We start from the raw sequence: 21567 nt of genomic DNA on the forward strand, positions 1-21567 counted from the left end.
CATGGCCCATGTCAAATTATAAATCCTCCCTAAACAGCAATGAGCATGCCAGTGATTATATGCAAGATCCTTCTTTGACTAATTGTTTCTCATAATCATAAATTTTGCTATTAATTACACAAGAATTAGCCCAAACACAGTAAAAAAAAATGATGACATTTCCAAAGCAACAACAAGCACACTCTCCTTTAGTTTTATCAAAACAAATAATATGTGACCCCACATGTATGCTTACTCAAAAATCCCAGATAAGCACAAGCCCCACAATTTTTTAGTTTTCTCATCTACCCAATAGTATTTCTTTACTTTAACCACCCCTAAGACTCGATTTGCTTAGTAAAACTCTTAGGCATCGTTTACTTGATATGAACATTCAATTTCTATAAGAAATTATAATTTTTAAAAGGTATATTTTAATGAAAATTTTAAGAAGTTTCTAAATTTATTTAGTTGGTAATATGAATTTTAATTGACTAAGGGCATGTTCTATCAATTTAATTTCAGTTCAGTTCAGTTCCAATTCAGTTCCTAGTTTCCTTCTCTCTTAAAAAATTTACTTCATCTCTAATCAATTCAATTCAGTTCAGTTTCTAAATCCTAATTTATTTCAGTTAAGTTCATTTTAGCTCTAATCAATTCAGTTCGGCCCAGTTCAGTAAATCAGAACATGACCTAAGGGGGTGGATAATTTATTTAGTTCTTTATTTTTGTTTTTAAAGGTCTACCAAACGAGTATCTAATTTATAAATTCCTACGAATTTCTACTTTACACATTTTATGTTGTTAATCAAGTCTATTCTTTATATGTTTGATGTATGAAGTTCAAATCTTACCAATTGAGGTTCTTGGACATCAGGAGTCTCATATCTTTCTTTTATTATTTAACATAAAAATTGAAGCCTTATTTAGTTGACGACATGAAAGGGGGGAAGTTAAAATTCATGAAAATTGATAAGTTGGATAATTGTTTGATTTGCACCTAATTGGAAAAATGGAGAAAGTGAGATTTCATGGAAATTTCAACTTTTCACAAAAAATGAAAAGTAATTACCAAGTCTCCTAATCAATCAAAATTCATAAGAATTTTAAATTCTATTATTAATAACCATACAAATTAAGAAAATTCTAGACAAGTTCTTTCAGAAAATAACTTTTCATAAATTATAACTTCATACTACGTAAAATTGTGAATTTAACTCCTGTGTCAACTAAACAAGACCTAAAAGTTAAGCTCTATTAAGATCCCTACCTACCATTAAAAATAAAAATAAAAAAAAAAATTGAAAAAAAAAAAAAAACCTTTTTATTATGTTAGCCCTTTACCACACTCACAAAATAAAAAAGCTAAAAATGTAATCATAACAAAAGACAACCCAACTAGCCTATTTTAACTTCTTTCCCACAACACACCCACATCACACCACAACCCCAAACAAACACAAATCCCACCTCCATTTTCCTCCTTTTCTCTCTCCTAAAAACACCCCCACCAAAAACAAATTCAATGTCTTCTTCTTCTTCTTCTTTTAATCTTGTTACAAGAATTGCTATTTGTACTACAATTCTTTTTCTTGCACAAATTTGCTTGTTTCACAAGAATGTAAGTGGAAATCAACTTCCACACCATCACCATCATTTTTCAAACTCAAATTCAAGTGATTTGATAGTAAATTTACCTGGTCAACCCAAAGTCAATTTCAAACAATTTGCTGGGTATGTTACTGTTGATCAAAAGAAGCATAAATCACTGTTTTACTACTTTGTTGAAGCTGAGATTGATCCTTCTTCTAAACCTTTAGTTCTCTGGCTCAATGGAGGTTGGTTTCCTTCAATTTTTATTTTTTTTTACTCAAAAGTTGTACAGTTTAATTTATTGAAAAATATAAAATTTTTAAAAGCTGAATTTCAGACAAATATTCCTTTTTGTACATTTTGTGAATTTACCGTTTTTTTGTTGTTGTTATTTTAATTGTTGTGGGTGTAGGACCCGGTTGTTCTTCCCTCGGGGTTGGTGCATTTTCTGAAAATGGACCTTTCAGGCCTAAAGGGAATATCCTGGTGAAAAATGAACACAGCTGGAACAGAGGTAAATTAATTTTTCCGGAATTAATTGTCACGTTGATAGTGTTATTGTTTGATAACCTGTCTGAAATTAATAGTCACGTTAATAGTGTTCGTTAAACTGCCAGTTTCGAATTAATAGTCACGGTGATAGTGTAATGATTGTAGTTTATCAGTTCAGAATTAATAGTCACGTTGGTAATTGTTTGTTAAGCTGCCAGTTTCGAATTAATAGTCACGGACTCACGGTGATAGTGTAGTGATTGTTAGTTTATTAGTTTAGAATTAATAGTCACGTTGATAGTGTTCGTTAAACTGCCAGTTTCGAATTAATAGTCACGGTGATAGTGTAGTGATTGTAAGTTTATCAGTTCGGAATTAATAGTCACGTTGATAGTTTTTGTTAGACTGACGAGTAATGTAACAACTAAATCCCGAGTAGTGTATTCAAATTATTGTAACAACTAATAGTTTTTTTTTTTTTTTGGGTATAATGTGGTTTTGCAGAAGCTAATATGTTGTATTTGGAGACACCTGTGGGAGTTGGGTATTCCTACTCAGTTGACATTACTGGATACGATGCAGTTAGTGATGCTGTTACAGGTATTTTTGCTGCAGAAAACAGAATTATGTAAATATTTGAACATTTTAATATATACCCATTATATTATAAAGTTTCTATTTTTGAGATGAGATTAAATTTGTATGCTTTCCTTTTATAAATGTTCTAAATTTGTTTATGAATTTTGTGTGTTAAGCCAGGGACAACTTAGTTTTTCTGAGAAGATGGTTTAACAAATTTCCACAGTATAAACACAGGGATCTGTTCATAACAGGAGAAAGTTATGCAGGTATAAATTTTCTTATATTAAAAATAAAATTGTATATGAAATAAAACTTAGAAATTAAAATTTTGTTTGGTGCATATCACATGGTTTTCTGAGTTATTATATTAAATGATGTAGGCCATTATATTCCTCAACTTGCAAATCTGATGGTCCAATTCAACAAAAAGGAGAAAGTGTTTAACTTGAAAGGAGTTGCGGTATGTGTCAAATTCATGCTTATTTTCATACTATTTGAAAAGGGTTTAATTAAAGTAATATTTTTATAAGAAGAATATTATGATTAATGTCAGGTTTTAGCCAATCATTCTTCTTGTTTATCTAATCTGAACTTTTGATTATCTCACAAAAATAACAATTTTTGGATTATTCTCATAAATGGGTTGTAAAACTTATATTGTCTATATATGTTTATCTAAATCAAAACTTATTTTGTTTGAAAACTTGCTTGTGTATAAAATTGTCGGAAAAAAACTTATTTTGTCTGAAATAGTGTATGAAATATTAAACCAGTCAAAATAAGCTGAATAGATTGGAACCTTAGTCCAAAGTATCTTTCACCTTGTTGTTGGGTAAATATTTTTACCTATGTAAGAGAATTGTGTCACTTCGGCTTTTTGAGAAGACACCCAGAAATTGAGATGGTAATATTTGGGTTTATTCATGTCAAACTATCCTTTTTTTTTTCTTTCATGATTGCTAAAATTAGAATGTGGCCATTGTACACAAACTTCCTAGTTCTCACACTCCCACGACACATCGTAAAGTAATGGTAATAATTGACCTTATTAGCAAAACTACAGGGCAACAATTTATAATCATTTTTATGTCTTCTAAGAGAAAAAAGTTTCCTAAACATGGGTGTTATGGAATGATATAATGCAGCTTGGAAACCCGGTTTTGGAGTTTGCTACGGATTTCAACTCGAGGGCAGAGTATTTCTGGTCACACGGATTAATATCGGATTCAACCTACAAAATTTTTACCAAAGCCTGCAATTATTCAAGATATGTGAGTGAGTATTATCGAGGATATGTTTCACCAGTATGTTCCAAGGTGATGAGGCAAGTTGGTATGGAAACAAGCAAATTTGTGGACAAGTATGATGTTACCCTCGACGTTTGTATATCTTCTGTGCTATCTCAATCTAAGATCATTAGTCCTCAGGAGGTAACATGATCCTCCAACCTTTTATAATTTCTTCAAACAAAAAAGGGTTCTAATTTTCCAGTAAATTGCACTCATTTGGTACATTAAAGCAATTTGCATTTTGTGGTCATAACTTTCAGTCAAACGGTGAGAGCATAGATGTCTGTATCGAGGATGAGACCGTGAGCTACTTGAACCGGAAAGGTGTTCAAAAGGCTCTTCATGCCCGACTAGTTAATGTTCGTCAATGGACTGTGTGCAGCAAGTAAAGTTCTCTTTTCTACAAGTTTTTTTTTTTTTGTCTAAGTTGTAGACATTTAAACATGCAATTAAGTAACAGTCTTTAATTTTTTTTTTTTTTTTGATGGCAGCATATTGGATTATCAGCTCCTTGATGTAGAGATACCCACAATAACCATTGTAGGATCACTTGTCAAGAATGGAATCCCTGTCTTAGTTTACAGGTATAAAGTTTTTTTAAGCATTTTATGCTCTTAAAAAGTTTAAAAGTTCCATACAAGTTATTAGTGTCAAAAGGGAAATGATGTTAGTACTTGAAAAGTCATACTTTACATTAGAGTGTTCATTATGGGCGGGACCGTGACAAAAAAAAAAGTCAGCCAAATTTGGCCCTGGCTCCTGGGATCAGGCAGGCCAAAGACCAATCATGGTCTACAATACATTTGGCCCAATCCTGATTAATTACCCGAGCAATCTGGTCTAGCTTATTAGAGTGATTTCAATCCGCCCTACTTTGCATTCCAAATTTGTGAGTCGAGTATCAAACTGTGTTCTAACAAAGAGGATCCTAGAAATTAGAGTACACTACGGTGTTGCAAGTGTAAAACTGATTTCTCATATTTAAGTCTCATGGCTAACATGCGCGGTAGAGAATTGGTGAATACTGACTTTGTTGTTAAACTTGGATGATCATAACAGCGGGGATCAAGATTCAGTTATTCCACTAACTGGAAGCCGCACACTTGTGCATCAACTAGCTGGGAAACTACGGCTGAACACAACCACTCCATACCGAGTTTGGTTTGCTGGTGAACAGGTTAGAATATAAAGCTGTTTATACATATCCTTATGATGTTTTCCAGTTCGTAATCCATTCAATTAATAACCAAGTCTGATATCTAATCAACCTAATGTGCATTGATAATGCAGGTGGGTGGATGGACTGAATCATATGGGAATATATTATCATTTGCTACCGTTCGAGGGGCAGCACATGAAGTTCCTTACTCTCAGCCGGCGAGATCACTTGTGTTGTTCAAGTCCTTTCTTGAAAGCAGGCCCCTTCCTCAGATGCTTTAAACTTATCTCATTCTAAAAATTTAAAATCTTTAAGATGGCAAAAAGGGATAGTGATTATTTTTTTTTTCAAAATTTAATTAGATTAAGTTGGAAATTGTAAAGTAAAATTGCTTCTTTGTGTTATGTTAGTTGAAACAGAAGGAAAAAAAAAAAAAAATGAGTGGCCTTTTCTGACCTAGCAAAAAAGGTCAAATAGGGAAAAGGGAATTTTGAGTATTTAGTTTAAGGAAGTGAGTGCCTGTCTCCTGTGTGTGTGGTTTGAGTGTTGATTGCTCAAGTTTTGTACAAAAGGAATCCAAGAGAAAAAGAATGAATAAAACTCCTTTTTTCTACATCTATGACTTCTTTCATTACGTTCACTTTATTTATTTATTTATTTTTTGTTTTAGAATTGTCATATTCTCAATCTCATGTTGACTTACTGTCTTCTATGTCAATTAAGATAATATTTTTATGAGTAAAAGCTAAGCTCATTAGAAATTGTCATTTTGCATTTATTACTATTAGTGCCAAATCCACAATTACAGTTATTAAGCATCTATTATGTGAACTACATATATGAGCATAAAAAATTGGCTAACTTTAACTTTCAAGTGTGAGTTAAGGATTGTTAGAAGTTTCATGTAAAAATTCCAAGGCTCGAAAATCAGATAAGCTCGGTTTCGAACTAAGGTTATGAGAAGAGAAAATGTTTAATATTTATGGATTTGGGTAACTTTAAAAGGTTAAAGAAAATGATAAAATAAATAATATTGATCAATTATTCAATGGGTATCATATATGTTCCATCATTGATTTTATTTTAGGCAGATACATTTTAGTCTCTACAATACTACGGAGTATCAACTTTTAAATTTTATTTACCAACAATTTATTACTCCGTATATTTTAGATAAAACTTGTGTCAAATTTGATTATGTCGTAGGGTCTAATTAAATTTATAAAATGAGATTTTAAGATATTAAGTCAGTTTACGTCCTATTTTTAGCGAGTGAGGTTTAAGTCCAAATCAGATCCAATTAGATCAAAGTTGGACAACACCTAAATTTCTGTGAGTGTTCCCCGCCATTTTTGGTAGTATCTATAGAAGATCTGAAAACCTGCAAAACCCCTCTTCCTTAAACTCCCAACTTCAGCAACACCAAAACTTGATCACCATTTTTTCCCAAAAAAAGCGGGAAAATGTTCAAAAACTGCTATCTTTCAAAAACAAACTACCAACACTCAACATCTGTCTGAATATCAGTTGCCCATTTCATTTGAATCCATCAACTCCCAAAAAAATTAAAAAAATAAATAAATAAAAATGACAGATGAAGAACAAAAGCAGGATCCAATCATCATTTCCATGCTCCAGGTTTATTTTTCTCTCTCCTATAAATATTCTCGTACTCTCTGATGAGTATTAGTATGAAAAGTTACAATCTTTCTAGAAATTAAGCTTTGAAATTTCTGAAATTTGATTAGGTTTAAACTAGAATGGAGTTGATTTGATTTGATTTTAATTGGGTATTTTGTATTTTGAATTGTATGTATGTCGAATTTGCAGGATAGAGAAGAGGAAGATCAAAGAAGCAAGGAATTTGAATTTGGATTTGATGAGCCTGAAACCCCTTTACCGCTTACTGTTACTTCTAGGGTTTGTTTCTTGAAATTCTTGATTTGGGTTTTTGTTTTATTTTAAAATTTGATTTTAGTATTGGGCTTGATTTGTTGATCGGTGAAATGGGAGTTTGATGTGATCGAATAAATGGAATGGAATGGAATGCAGGTGTTGTATATGTTGGGTGACTTGACTGCTGGCCCGGCTTATAGGTTCACACAATGGTTGGAATTGGTTCGTAAGCGAACCGCTCAGTATCGGTCTTCCGGCTTCCCTCACCGCCCCCCGAGTTTGGATCTTGATAAGCCCTTGAGGTATTCCCTTTGTCCAATCTCATAACCTTGTTTGTTTTGCTAGCTTTATCAGACATTGTATTACCAAAATAATCAAACATCTTTGTGTTGTCAAAAACTGTTATTTGCATCCTCATCCTCATCAACGGAGCCAAAATGCCCTTTTTTTGTTAAACATAGTTGGCAAAACTATCATTGACAACATGCCAACATAGTATATCTTGCTGAAATCTGACAAGGGAAATGATAGAGTTAGACAACACACAACATATACAAATCCTTTGAAGTGATCTTGAGAGAATACATATTGCTACTTATTTTGACCTCACTCAATGTAACCAAATGTGGGCGGATGGAAAGAGTACAAGTGATCAACATGTTGTAGAAAAATAATAGGCAAATTGTTTATCTCAGAATTTTATCCTGTTAAGGGTACTATAGATAAAAATTTATCACTGTGAATGTAGACAATATCCTTATTGTATACTGGGTATTTTATTACTTGAGAGGTCTTGGGTACAATCTTGACTGATTACAGTAGCAGTTGTGTGTTTTCCCCCCTTTATATTAATTTTGAAATTTCATAAAACAGCCAATTTGATAGCTGTATCATTGTAGTAAAGTTCCTAGATGTATAAGCTTAAGCTCTGCTTTTGTGCTTACTTCTAATCTGTGTTCAGATAAACAATATATTCCACAATTATCTCCTTGTAGTGATGAGGGGTTGCTTTGTGAGGCACTTTATATAATTGAAAGCTGAATACTTGGCACAATTTGCCAAGACGAATAGCTGCTATTCAGAATCCTGGCTTAGTGACCACAAGTCCACAACCCATCTTTTTATAGTTGGTTAAGGCTGTTAGATGCTAGTCATATGATTGTAGCACAGAAGCATCATGTTCTTCATCAATGAGAAATAATAATGATCAGAATTTGTATTGATGTGTCCAGGATTGCTGAGCAGATAGCACACCTATGGTGCTAATATTGTTGCTTTACTTTAATACTTTTGTCAACATGAACATGATTTAGGATTAATTATTAGGCAACGTTCTTGGAAATTTGATTATCATGATCTATTTTTGCTACATGGTGACTGAAGATTCTATCTGTTGTAAACTATAGTTATAGATCTGAAGCTTCCATTTCACAACTGATGCAGCTACTTGATAAATGAGATTTCTAATCCATTGGCAATGCGTGTCCTTTTCACTGTGTAGTCCTTTTAGTGACCATGTTATGAATAGTGATATTTTGAAGAGAATTCTTACATTTGGAAAATGTTTCCTTCATTCTTATCAATTGGCATAGAATATTAGGTGAAACCATTTCTAGAGGCAATTTGTGACAAAAATCTTTAACCTTGTATGTTTAATACTTTAATTTAATGTCAAAATTCTATTTTCACAGAGCAGGTGAATCAGCTACTGGCCAAATAGACTCTTCACCCTCCGAACAAGCTACTGAAATCAATCTTTGGGAAAGGCTTGGCAAAGCAGCTATGTTGGACATTGAATCAAGCACCTTTTGTTGGGACAACCTCTCTTCACTTCATCACACAGAGCACAGTGGCAGCACTGACCAATCTGATGATGATATGAGTAAAGCCCTGGAGGTAACGAATCATTTACTTCGTATTTATTTATTTTTATCGAGGAAACATTGGTGACACATATTTTAAAATAGAATCAAGGAGTCATTGAAGTTTAGAAGAGTTTAATAATTTTTTCTTAATGAGCTTCTCGTTGGATGCAACTTTTATTTTTAATCTTTTGTCTACTTTCGTGTGGGATTCAGTTACAAAACCATTTGAAATTGTTCTATGTGTAGTGGCTATCATATGACTTTCATGGACAACTCTGAGTCTCCCTTCTTTTTGTTGGCTAAATTTTATTTAAATGGTTGTGTACAATATTTTGAATGAGTTATTAACACTGCATATCTATCTCTTCTCATTGTTAACATATGGTCCATTTCAGAGTCTGGATTGTTTTGCGACCTAAGTAGCTGGTCTCTTACTTTGGGTGGGGGTTACAGCTTATATGTCTTTGTTACCTTTTGAATTGAAAATAATCCATAATGTTTCTTAACATCCTCACTATAGGTGACTGTCAACTCTGGTGGAGTTGTCTTCTTTGCTTTGTTTAAAACTGTTAATGATGATTGCAAAGTACGAGAAACTGCTGCTGTGATAAAGTTTTCTTCATCAAGAATGGCCACACAATCAGAACGCTTTGGCTATGAATTAGCAAAGTGGCTTGGAGTTCGAATACCTCAGGTTGTTTTCTCTTACATTTGAATATCTGACTCTATAGCTGGCTGTATGAGATTGCTTCATAATAAGCTTTGTTCATTTTAGGCAAGAGTCATTCATAACACCAGCTCAGAGTGGCTTCGCATAAAAGAGGCTGCTGAAAAAGCCAGAGAAGTAGCTGTTTCAGAGAGAGATGAAGTTGGCGAAGTGACATGCTCTGAGCTTCTTGAAGCTCTTGAACTTAGCCGATGCCTTTTCTTAATGAAGTATGCCCCTCTATGTGTGTGTTTGTGGACATAGTTTGTAATGCTAGAAGCAGGAATTTTATGCAGATCTAAAACTTTACATTTCTTTCTCTTTAGAAGCTTGCTTATGACAATCTTATAAATCCAACAAACAAGAAAAGGGTGGAGAGTTTGCCTTGGCTACTGTAGCTATATTAGACTTAGATTTTGGGCTATAATGAGACGGAATCTCTCTAACCACACCCTACATAGTCTGTAGGGACTATAGTGGGAACATTGGGATGGGAATTTCTGAAATTATGTTAACACGCTGCAAATCAATATTTTTTTTAGAGCTTTGAATCCCATCTTCTCAGTGACACTTATTTATTTTTGTTTTTGCAGTTATGTACATGGTTCCCCTTTGTTGGAGAATCAAATTGCGTTCAATTCCAGAGATGCTGCAGAGAAGATAGCATCAGCTCTTGGCAGGATATTGATGCTAGACCTTGTTATCAGGAATGAAGATAGATTGCCTTGTAAGCAGCTAGGCTGGCGTGGCAATTTTGCTAATTTGTTGTTTGCTGACAAAAATGTCTCTGCAAATAAGGACTTGTTGGAGGATGCATATGATTCTGCAATGAAACGTTTCAGACCAAGAGTGGTCAGGGCTCTGCAGAAAGAGAGAAGGGCAAATTCTGTTGATAGCAGATTGGACCCTAATAATACTAAAATGAAGTCACAAAAGTCTGATCTTACTGATGTTATGAAATCGCCAATATCCAGCAGAGTACTTGTGGAAGATCAACATATGGATGAAGTGGGTGATACGGATTTTAATATTGTAGCCATTGACTCTGGTGTTCCTCGAAGACCTCCAGCTGGGAAACGTGCTAATGACCAGGCAAACTATCCAAGGTTAGTGGAGCTGCTTCTGAATAGCTCCACATATTCTTCACATCTGCTATATGAAATATCAGGAGGTAAATTAGGGTATCCTGAAGCTGATAACATAAATGATTGTTCTATTGAGATGAAGTCCATTGTCCAAGCATTCCGGATTGGGTTTCGTGCTGCTCTAAGGGACATGCAGGGTTTTCATATGTTCCTGCTTACTCTGAACCAAAAGCTGGATACAGTTTTACGCGCTTTTATGAGTATAGTTAACCGAAATTCTGCTGGGGAATCAGATAAAGAGGATTTTATGGTCCCTGAGTCACCGAAATCTGCCGGAGTCCATTTCTCTTCACCCGCTTCGCATACAAAGGAACACACAGCACACGATAGTACTCCAGTCTCAAATGACAAGCAATCATCTTCAGGACCTAAGGATCATTCCGACTCTATTTCTCCCAGCTCGCGAGAAAGCTCCCAGGGAAAGTATGCAAAATGGAGTGGTGAGGCTGTTCGTTGCTTGCGCTTAACAACAAAGCTCCGAGACTTCCATAAATATGCAAAGGTGTGTTTCACGTTTCTCAAATATGTAGGGTGACAGTTGACAACTTGCATACCAGTCCAAAAAGTTTTGAATAGACCTGTGTGTTTCACGTTTCTCCAAATTATATATTCTGTTAAGAACAGGCAAATTCTGGGTGTAGATGAATTCATTGAGTCTGGCAAGGGTGGTAACATGCCCTTTTGTAGTTTATACTTTATAGGTGGCTAGTTTCTGGAAAGGCATTTATCAATAAAAAAATACGGAGTATAAAAATCTATTTAGAAGAGCTGCAGAGTATACTTTTGTAATGATAAACGGATAGGTTAGTAATTTATACGTGGATGACTCGTTTGAGTTCTAAAGTGTGGGAAGTAACTTTGCAAAAAGGCTTATACAAATGAAAGAAATTCTTGATTTTAGAATTCTTGTTAACTATAGAATGCTACTAGCTGTTAAGCCCGTGCATTGTCCATCTTGTTAGTATTGCACGAGTATGTAAAATGTTGTTTATAATATGATCGGGAATTATAAACCGTCCTATAGATTTTTCATCTAAAAGTCATACTATAAGTCTTCTTGTTCAACATGAATAGGATTTGTTTAGCTCACATATTCTATCTTATTTCACTAGTCTCTACTATCACACATGAATTAAAATAAATCTAGATTTAATGTTTTAGGTGTCACTTCTTACGCCCCATTATAGTTCCCATTGTGCACAAATTAATTGAATGAAACTGTACTGTTGATACGCACATAATGACATAAGTAGGATCAAACCAAAAGTCTAATTTTTAACTTTTAATTATATAATAATTGGCTCTTGTTTAAAATATTTTCAAGCATTTTCTAATTTTTATAAAACGATATATTCAATTTACTTTGCTTAATTATTGAAAATTAAACTCTATGTTTCTCTATTTTCAGTTCTTTTTTTTTTTTTTTTTTCTAAAATCAAACTCATTTTTTGCCTTATAAATTTATTTTTGTAAATGATAATTTGTGATCTGGCATGGTTGTGTAGCACTCTATATGTTCTTGAAAAGTTCCTGTCTCATGCATTGATTATTTACAAATGGAACTCTTCTGAATCTAGGCTATAGGTATTTGAACTTCTAGCTGAAAGAGTTGGATTTAAATATCCATGAAGTGTATAGCTGAATATAAGAAATTTTGCTACCAATGGCTTACTTTTTCTCTGACTTCACTAGTTATCATTATGTTTATATATTTTCCTCAATTTCGTGTAGATACTTTATCATATGTATATCTCCAAGAAGTTTCTTTTGCAAGTTGTATGGTTGTACCCAAACCTCTAGCTGTTTAGATTGTAGCTTTTTGACGAACAAGCTTCTTATTCATGCAAATTTGAAAGTTCTCTGTAATATTTTCAGGTTGATGCTGAACTGAGTAAGGAACTGGAACTGTGGAATGATACGCTACGCAATGATGTAGTCAAATTATGTTATGAAAATAATTTTAATTCTGGTTTTTTTGAGGGGAGTGATAATAACACGGTGGTTGATGCTTATGAGTTAAAGGTGTGAACCAATTTGTCCACTTGTATATTTATATTATTGATCACTGAATATTCGTTTTAAAGTTGATGGTATAAAAATTTTGCTGTGAATCTATGTAAAATTGCAGGTTAGGCTGGAGCATATCCTTGAGAGGATCTCACTGATATCTGATGCTGCCAACACAGAAAAGCCATCATTAATTACAGATAATTTGTTCATAAGCGGAGCACTGGCTGCAAGATCTGTGTTCACACTCCAGCATCTAGGAATCACACATGTACTCTGCCTTTGCTCAAATGAAATTGGACAATCAGACTCACAGTTCCTCGACCTGTTTAAATATCAAAACTTTTCAGTAAGTAACATCCCAACCTCCCTCCCGTTATATATACTTCCTCTGTTCCATTTTACTCGCAACAATCGAACATTTGACATTATTCACATAGTTCTATTTGACTTTCTTTATTGATTGATATGTAAGGCAATAAATAGACATTTAGTCAAGTGTTATCTTATTAGATTTGTCTCAATATATACTGTTATAATGTCAACTTTTGATAATTTTTACTTAATCATAATTGAAGATATCAATGGTCAAGTTATGCATTGGTAAACGTGAAAGTGAAACTATGACACGACACCTAAATAGTAAATACTACTGCAGAACTACCTTATATAAAATTTTATAAAATCTGGAGTGTTGGAGGATCTGGCACCATGTTGGACACGACTCCCAAATCCGAGGCTGTGCAACATAGGTTGGAACTTGGAAGTAAATTGGAACAGAGGAATTATATTACTTTAGCTTAATTAAATAATAACTCAAAAGAGACTGTGATCATAGAGCATATTTACTGTAAAGAATTCTAAGTAGATTAGTCCATATTTTCAGTTCTTAACAAAACCTGCATGATCATTAAATTGAAGATGTGAAGGTATCAGCTTTAGTTTATATATGGTAAAAGAACTTAAACAAGACGTTTACTGCATTGCAAATCGTAACTACCTTCTTTGTAAGTTCCCTCTTAGATGAAAATATGTTGATGGTGCATCAATACACCCATTATGAATTACGAAGTATTTGTCAAGTACACTGAAGCTAGTTATTGTTTGGAAATGCTTATTTTTTTTCTGCTTTTCATGCTGTATCACTTAATGGGACAGATTAGTGATGAGGAAGATTCAAACATCAGTATTATTTTCAACGAAGCCAGTGACTTCATAGACAATGTTGAGAAAACAAATGGGAAGGTTTTGGTTCATTGCTTTGAAGGAAGAAGTAGAAGCGCGACAGTGGTTCTTGCCTATCTCATGCAGAAGAAGTAAGTTGAATTGATACTATTGTGTCCTATAAATTTAAGATTTGTAACTGTAATTCCTGTCATGACTCACGAAAGTAGTTGCCACCCTTGATTACTTTGTCGCCACTACTTTTCCTGACTGATTGCCTGAAATTCATGTCTATTGCCCTGCTTCGTCCTGCGCACAATTAAAAGGACAAGAAAACTGACGACACTAGTGATTATAAACTTATGTGGGTTTCTGAGAATAACCTACAGGTTTATTTTGATACAGGAACTTGACTTTGTTAGAAGCATGGAATAGGCTGAAGAAAGCTCACCGGCGAGCCCAGCCAAACGATGGGTTTGCTAAGATTTTACAGGATTGGGATAAATCACTGCATGGGAAGGTTTCAATGGAGTGGCAACAGAGGAAACCTTCCATGAAAGTTTGCCCTATATGTGGGAAGAATGTTGGGCTGAGCAGTAGTTCACTAAAACTTCATTTGCAAAAATCACATAAGAAACTGTCATCAGGTAGCGTAGACAGTGCTATGACGATGGAAATACAGAAAGCAATAAGAGCACTCAAGATTAGTCGAGGAGGTAGTGTTAGTCCTACTCAAAGAGAATCACCCTCGATGTTGGAATAGTATATTTAACATTTTGTTGTACTATTACTAGCAACCAGTGTAAGCAATTGTACCACTATTTTAGGTTTAGTATCTGTAGTAAAGATGGAGCAGGATAATGTAAAATTCCCATTGTAACATCCGCTTTCAAGGTTCCATCAGTTGGGTAACATACAATATATACGGGGTTGCATAAACAGAATATATTTGATTTTGAGTTATGGCAGGGTAACCCAGGCTTCACATACGGTGTATCAGAAGTTTTCGTGCAGTTCATCATAAATTAACATCAGTTTATTATGAAACAACATGGGTAATTTTGCCCAGCTATGGGTAGAGTAAGGGTATAGTTGTAATGTACGAAATGAAAGTAACTATTAGTGACTTTTGTTGTGGATCTTAGTAGTTAAAGAAATTATCTGGAGTATACAAGTAATACAAAGTATCAAGTAGTTTTTTAGAGGAAAGTGTTGAGCTACTTCATTTTTGCCATAGTAGTTCAGTAGCATATGTGATGAGTAATACATTTGTAGAGAAAATGTACCTTGCATTTGCCATAATATAGCAAGTAAAACCAAAACTCAGCTGCTAATTTATCATTGTAGGAACCTTACAGTGTTCAATGGCTATCTCAAGAATGGTCAGTGTATTGTCATTCCTCGTTCCACAATCCCAAAATAGATTGGAATAATACAGCTTCAAGATACATTAATGATAGGTGATACCAGGTATACGTAATCTTATTGGTACAATTCTCATTTGGTCAGTAATAGAAATTTCTATATCGAATCCTAGAAGCTCTATCTTGATATAGAAGGGCACCAATAGTCCAATACCATAGTCTAGTGCCAAAATTTTGTCAGACTCTGAATGTGCCTGAAAAAATAAGAAAGGCTCATTTTTATAGAGCAATATGTGATCTGCCCTGAGGTTGATCTCCTACACAGCCAAAAGCTAACCTAATTGTATTGCTGTGGATCTTCTTTACTTTGGATAAGTGGAACACCATCATCCCTCCAAATTATCCGGTCTTCACATACTGCTGCAACTACGTCCACATATAATAGATGCTCCTGTAAATAAAATAAAATAAAAACAGATTTACTTGAGCAGTACATATTTTTCTGAAGAAATCAAGAGACTTGAAAATCGACTATGCAAGTTCATAGATGTAGACACGCAAACTTTGGCAATTTGGATATAATCACTCGCAATTACACGGCATTAACCTTATTGCAGACTTATTTTGTAACAAAGTCCCTCAAGTTAACATTACCTCATGCAGAACCCGAGCTGCCAACTCCTCTGGAGTGTCAAAAGCACACACAGGCACAACTCGTTGGGCAAGGATCCGGCCAGTGTCATATTCCTCGTCAACAAAATGAATAGTGGGACCAGAGTATCTGGACAAGAAAAGAGTATTTAAGAGGATAGTAAGCTTAAACAAATTCCTAAGATAAATAAAACACCTGCACTCCCATTTAGAGCTATGCTAAAAAACAACTGGCTAAAATCAAGCCGCGATGATTCACTATTGCCACATATCTGAGTAATGTATGCCTGTATGGACATATTGTGAACCAAACATAATCAAGGGCAAATTTAATGTAGAAATCAAGGGATAAAAGGTATTGTCTTGACACAACCATTTCACATCACACATCTAATAAAAGGACCATTCTCATAAACTTTTGATATATTTGAGCACCCATCCAAAAAAGCATTGCTGTCGAAAGTTTAGTACAAGATTCCTCTTTCACGATAAATCACAACAAATGCAATCTAAATTCTACACTTTTTGCAATATAAGTAATATAAATCACAACTTCACGAGTAACCTACAATATAATTCCTAACGACAACATTACCTTGCTCCAGAAGCAATAACTGCTTTATGAACCTTGAGCCCATAATAGCCTTTGCCACCAAAAGCTGGTAGAAGTGAAGGATGTATATTTAGTATACGCTTAGGAAAATGTTGAACTAATTCAACTGGTATAAGCTTTAAATATCCAGCAAGAAGTATGAAGTCCACTTCAAGTTCCCTACATAAAATTCAAAACTGATTCACTAAGTACGTTCACAAAGAAACAAGATCTTCAAACCAAAATTCTATTGCGGAAATAGCCTCAGAAACGTGGATGGGGCACATCAAGTATTTTACATTCAAAGTCAGAATTAATATGGCATGAACCATTTGGGAAAAGTAACATCAAAAGTTATAGGTGGACTTATAGTGCCCAGATTTATTACATTTTGAAAGCAAATTTGGTGATATTGTCAGAGGTATTCTAGACATTTCCAGAAGACTTAATATAACTAACAACTCTTAAGATAAAAATTTTGACCTCAAAGTGGATGATCAAAGTATCAAACACACACACACACACACATGGATGGTATTATACTACATCTTTTCTTGTCTCTTCGGAGACAAGGTCTGATACTATATCTTTTCCTTTTCTTTTTTTAATCAGTTTGCGTTTATGTTCTACACAATTACTTGATTTCATTTTTGGTTCTTTTCCATAGTACCCCTCTTTCCCCATTTATTTGCACATTTCCATACTCTCTCGCTCACTTTATCTTACACCCAACCACTCACCTTTTTACACTCTCACTTACATTTTACAACTTATTTTTTGTGAAAAAAAATCTATAATTTTGAACTAAACGTGAAGTGTCCAAAAAGACATTTTAGTACTAGTGTAGAAATACATAATGGGGCAATTTACAAAACCCTTGGGAGAGGGGGATGGGTGTAGAGATATTTGGGTTGAGCCGAAACTACAAAGGGGATATAGAAATGTTCGAAAATCAACTAAATAACATAAAAGGTAGACATGAGCACTGTTTACCTTTTCTTTACTTGTTTACCCCATAGCAAACGACCCCTTATGTCTTTTCCCCCAAAAGACATATTTTAGTACTAGTGCCAGACTAACCAAGCGTTCGAAGTTTTTATTCTTCATGCCAATATCTCATACAATAAATATTTAAAAAAGAAGGATTGACTCAATGTAAAAAACTACATTTTGCAATCACATACTCTGCTGGTGCAAACTCATTCTCCCACTCAATAAAATTTTACATGCAAAATGGATCATGTATTGTCATCACTAAGTATTGATGCCCAAGATGCTAATAATCAAAGCTTCAACAATCAGTTAGAGTTCCCTCTTTTTTAGTTGCTCTACTTTGATTTTTGCAGTTTTTACATACCCTACTTAAACCATACATTTCACTACTATATAAAATACAAATGTAGTTATATATGTGACTCAATATGTACTTTTAAAATATCAACTTTTTACATGTTTCACTAAAATATAGTTGTAAAGTCAAAGTTGTACATTGTCACACTTAAAAGTCAAAGTGGAAGAACTAAATATATGGAGGAGGTACATATACATGTTTATTAAGCAACCTGAAAAAAAAATAAAAAAATAACAAGTTTTATGCAACAAGAAATAAACTTTACACGACTCTTGGTTAAGGAATTACTCAAGTCTGCTATTTGGAATTAGGAAGAGAATAATGATCCCGAGTAGTAAAGCAAATAAAGTGTTATCAAGAAACTAACCTAAGAGTAGTTACAAGGTCACTGGATAAGAATTGCTGTGATTCTTCTTTTGTTCTTGGAAACAAAACAACTGGAATACCATTTTCTTTTGCATAGGCTGCACCTCCGCAGCCTGTCATTCACATACGGTGCATCCGACAGCAAGTTATTTATAACCAAATCAAATGATGAAATTTTCACAGCTAGTTATTTATAACCAAATGAATGAGTAAGCTAGCAAGTAAGTTAGTGATATATAGCTACACACATAATGAAAATATGAAACACATTAAATGGAAGCATGAACACTAAAGAATGTTAAACAGAATTCTAAACTTCTTAAGAAGCAGATGATATCTAAATGAAACGCATACATACAAAAAACATAGATCAGAAAAAGGTGAGAGTGAACTCTAGGGAAAAACGATCTTCTACCGGAGTTCACATTCTTGTCAATGCAAAAATAAAAGATGCTATATTTTACCTTCTTTGTTGGTAACCAACACAACTACATCTCCAAGTACTGATCCATTGAGTGTTGCTTCATGAATTGCCTTGAAATTAGAACCTCCACCGGACACAAAAACTGCCAACCTTTTCCTGCTAGGCTTCGAACTGCGTTGCGCTAAATTGTCAGAAGTATCATCTACTTTACGGGAGCTGACTGAACATAAGAATTGTCTTCTACTAGTCCTAATTCTACAAGTTGATAAACCATATTTTTGATCGGCTGGCATAGAACTCCATTTGGTTGGTAGAAGAAAACAAGGGATTGCTGTATCAGACAACGAGCCTTGAAAGTCCTTGAAAGATAGCACAAAAGCACTTGTTGAAAGTCTTGTAAGCAAACTTTGAGCACCCATCAACTCTTAAAATGCGGAATATATTTCTTGCAACCGTAGAGAGTCAAAAGAGAACTGATGGACAAGAAAAGTTGAATTCATAAGGCACTACGTAGTTAAGCATTCAATGAGACCAAAATGATCTCGTAGATATTTGTATGAAAATGTGTGTATAAATATTGATTACAGCAACCAGTGGCAGATCCAGGAATTGAATCTAGGGGGTTCGAACTTTATCAAACACCCGATATCCAAATACAAGGATATAAATCGGGTATTTAAGTATAAAATAAAGTGTTCATGGTCACACACTAGTACACTACAATAATTTTAAAAAAAATTAATTAGTACTACATCTACTGTCCATCTTTCATAATTCATTTAACAGTAACAAACTAACATGTCTAACAATACAACAAATGAACAAAAGTTACAAAATAATTAACAATCATTCAATCAACATAATAACAATTAAGAAATTGAAAAACTCAAAATACAAAAACAAATTGAAAAAAAAAGATTAACACTTCAATACTTAATAGAAAACAAATTAACAATCTACATTCTACAATAGTACAATTTATAATTATAAACAAGTACAAATAACCCAATTACAAAACAAATTAAACTAACTATTTAAGAAATTGGAAAAAAAAAAAAACAGCGACAGAATTACATAAACTTACCTCGCAGAGTCGCAGGCTGGCAGCAGGCCGTCGGACCCGTCGGTCACAACCACGGAACCACCGCACCCAGTCTACTCACCGACTAGAGCAGTGAGAAGAGCTAGAGATAGAGAAAGAAAGTTAGGGTTTGAGCTTTTTAATTTGTGTATGAAAATTGAGAAAAGAAATTAATAAAGGGAACAAATGTACAGAGAGAATGAGAGTACGAAAGTTACTGGAAAAAAAAAAACAAAAATTGAGAAAACCCGAGTTCAACGTAATCAAGTTTACAACAAGCATACAACAGATGCCCCATTATTATTGTTGTGTTGCTACCTGCTGCTTCAGTTTTGCCTTATTCTTTATCCTCTTTTCATTTCTTTTAACACCCCATTATTATCAATCAAACAAATAATAATTCATGACCAAACACAACACCACAAATTTCAACTCAGTACGAAAATTAAATTACAACACAATAGAAAAATTACAAATATTCTGGCATTATGTTGGAACCAATTTACAGTTGCATTAACACTTAAATTGAAGAAAAATTCAAATGCTCGTCAACTAACAATGTTATACATAAGAAATTGTGTTGATAGATATACATTAAACCTCTAATTCAAGCTTTAAAAATACAGAAGAGAGTAGATTACTAAGCAAGCAGTGAAGCAGATTACTGCGTATGGTTGCTTCATTTCATAGAGAGTAGAGAAGAGGGAAAACGATAAACCCTAGATTGTGAAATTAAAATTCGATTAATAAAAAATAATAAAAAGTTTACCTCAGAAGCCGCTTCAATGAAGGAGAAAAAGCTCAGAACTTCAGAACCGCTTCAATGGAATAATACCAACGGAATTATTGAAACGGAATAATGCACCCTTTTTTTTTTTTTTTTTTTTTTTTTTTTTTTTTTTTTTAGGAAAAATAATACACTTTTTTTTTTCTAATAAAAGATTAAAAGCCGTCTGTAAGACTGTAATAGCTTTTTATTTAATGAATTTAAAGATAAATTTTTAATTTATATGTCAAATTTTAAAATATACTATTGATAGTAGGCATGTAAGGACTAATACTAATATTGGTGGAAATGTTCGATTTAATACATTAAAAAAAATAAACACATAATAAATTAAATAATTTAAATGTTCAAAGCCCGTTGGGTTGAGCCGAACCCTAATAAAATTCTATTAGTTGTGAAGTATATTATTTTAACCGATTAGTATATATTATAAACTAGGTTAAGTCCCGTGCCATGCACGGTTATAATTAAACTTTACAACAAAAATTATAAAGAATGGTTTTATTTATTTATTTATTTATTATTTTTATTTTTGAGGGGAATAAAGAATGGTTGTTAATTTAACAATTTATCCAAAAAAAAAAATATTTGTCACAAAATAACTTGAATTTTAATTTATACCAAATGCGTAAAGGTTATTGTTTTGAATTTTATAAAAAATAATTTATTAATAGAAATTTAGAAGCTATTAGGTTTTATATAAGAAAACGAAAATATAAGCTTAGGTTAGGTTAGTACCCGTATATGTCTTCAAAAAAAAAGGAAAAAAAAAATAAAAAAGTTAGTACCCGTATACGAACTCATATACATTTGTCCTTATATTTTTGTTGACACACTTTGACCGGCATTAAATGAAAATTTAGTTGATTTATATTACTTTAGGATAATTAGTATCTCATAATCAACTTTTTTAAAATGTATTTATAGTGAGTAGTAGCGGTTTTTATTTTAATTTTAATAATCACATTGCATAACGATTAATGTCAAATGATTAATGTTGGAGCTTGGAGGAAAAAATTGATACTCCTTAATATTATAATAATCTTGGACAATGATATATTTAATACCTTATTT

The 21567-nt window shown here is 33.4% G+C and overlaps 3 protein-coding genes across 3 annotated transcripts; 2 read left to right on the forward strand and 1 right to left on the reverse strand.

The window, feature by feature from the left end:
- Positions 1 to 1447: 1447 nt before the first annotated feature.
- On the forward strand, positions 1448 to 5709 carry LOC145600498 (serine carboxypeptidase-like 45). The gene is made up of 10 exons (XM_081656387.1): positions 1448 to 1817; positions 1985 to 2086; positions 2569 to 2664; positions 2820 to 2912; positions 3027 to 3106; positions 3792 to 4076; positions 4196 to 4320; positions 4427 to 4519; positions 4995 to 5112; positions 5226 to 5709. Exons 1-10 carry the CDS (start codon positions 1505 to 1507, stop codon positions 5373 to 5375), a joined length of 1455 nt encoding a protein of 484 aa, XP_081512513.1. The 5' UTR covers positions 1448 to 1504; the 3' UTR covers positions 5376 to 5709.
- Positions 5710 to 6173: 464 nt separating this feature from the next.
- LOC145587310 (dual specificity protein phosphatase PHS1-like) lies at positions 6174 to 14862 on the forward strand. Its single transcript, XM_081644044.1, has 11 exons — positions 6174 to 6732; positions 6925 to 7014; positions 7147 to 7292; positions 8682 to 8886; positions 9376 to 9549; positions 9631 to 9791; positions 10155 to 11208; positions 12582 to 12728; positions 12835 to 13062; positions 13872 to 14029; positions 14283 to 14862. The coding sequence occupies exons 1-11, from the start codon at positions 6682 to 6684 to the stop codon at positions 14638 to 14640; spliced, it is 2772 nt and encodes a 923-aa protein (XP_081500170.1). The 5' UTR covers positions 6174 to 6681; the 3' UTR covers positions 14641 to 14862.
- Positions 14863 to 15188: 326 nt separating this feature from the next.
- On the reverse strand, positions 15189 to 20577 carry LOC145600507 (phosphoribosylglycinamide formyltransferase, chloroplastic-like). Its single transcript, XM_081656393.1, has 8 exons — positions 20476 to 20577; positions 19710 to 19809; positions 18666 to 19098; positions 18203 to 18314; positions 16488 to 16664; positions 15896 to 16022; positions 15579 to 15692; positions 15189 to 15495 (listed from the first exon to the last, which is right to left on the reverse strand). The coding sequence occupies exons 3-7, from the start codon at positions 19042 to 19044 to the stop codon at positions 15579 to 15581; spliced, it is 909 nt and encodes a 302-aa protein (XP_081512519.1). The 5' UTR covers positions 19045 to 19098; positions 19710 to 19809; positions 20476 to 20577; the 3' UTR covers positions 15189 to 15495.
- Positions 20578 to 21567: the final 990 nt, after the last annotated feature.

Source organism: Chenopodium album, chromosome 2 (genome assembly GCF_948465745.1).
Source record: "Chenopodium album chromosome 2, dcCheAlbu1.1, whole genome shotgun sequence".
Lineage (NCBI taxonomy): Eukaryota > Viridiplantae > Streptophyta > Magnoliopsida > Caryophyllales > Amaranthaceae > Chenopodium > Chenopodium album.

Coding starts and splice junctions, on each gene's coding strand:
- LOC145600498 (XM_081656387.1), top strand. CDS start 1,505: ATGTCTTCTTCTTCTTCTTCTTTTAATCTTGTTACAAGAATTGCTATT. Junction 2,665..2,819: donor AGTTAGTGATGCTGTTACAG/GTATTTTTGCTG, acceptor TTGTGTGTTAAG/CCAGGGACAACTTAGTTTTT. Junction 2,913..3,026: donor AACAGGAGAAAGTTATGCAG/GTATAAATTTTC, acceptor TAAATGATGTAG/GCCATTATATTCCTCAACTT.
- LOC145587310 (XM_081644044.1), top strand. CDS start 6,682: ATGACAGATGAAGAACAAAAGCAGGATCCAATCATCATTTCCATGCTC. Junction 7,293..8,681: donor GATCTTGATAAGCCCTTGAG/GTATTCCCTTTG, acceptor CTATTTTCACAG/AGCAGGTGAATCAGCTACTG. Junction 9,550..9,630: donor TTGGAGTTCGAATACCTCAG/GTTGTTTTCTCT, acceptor TGTTCATTTTAG/GCAAGAGTCATTCATAACAC.
- LOC145600507 (XM_081656393.1), bottom strand. CDS start 19,044: ATGGGTGCTCAAAGTTTGCTTACAAGACTTTCAACAAGTGCTTTTGTG. Junction 18,315..18,665: donor GTTGGTTACCAACAAAGAAG/GTAAAATATAGC, acceptor TGTGAATGACAG/GCTGCGGAGGTGCAGCCTAT. Junction 16,665..18,202: donor GACCTTGTAACTACTCTTAG/GTTAGTTTCTTG, acceptor AATTTTATGTAG/GGAACTTGAAGTGGACTTCA.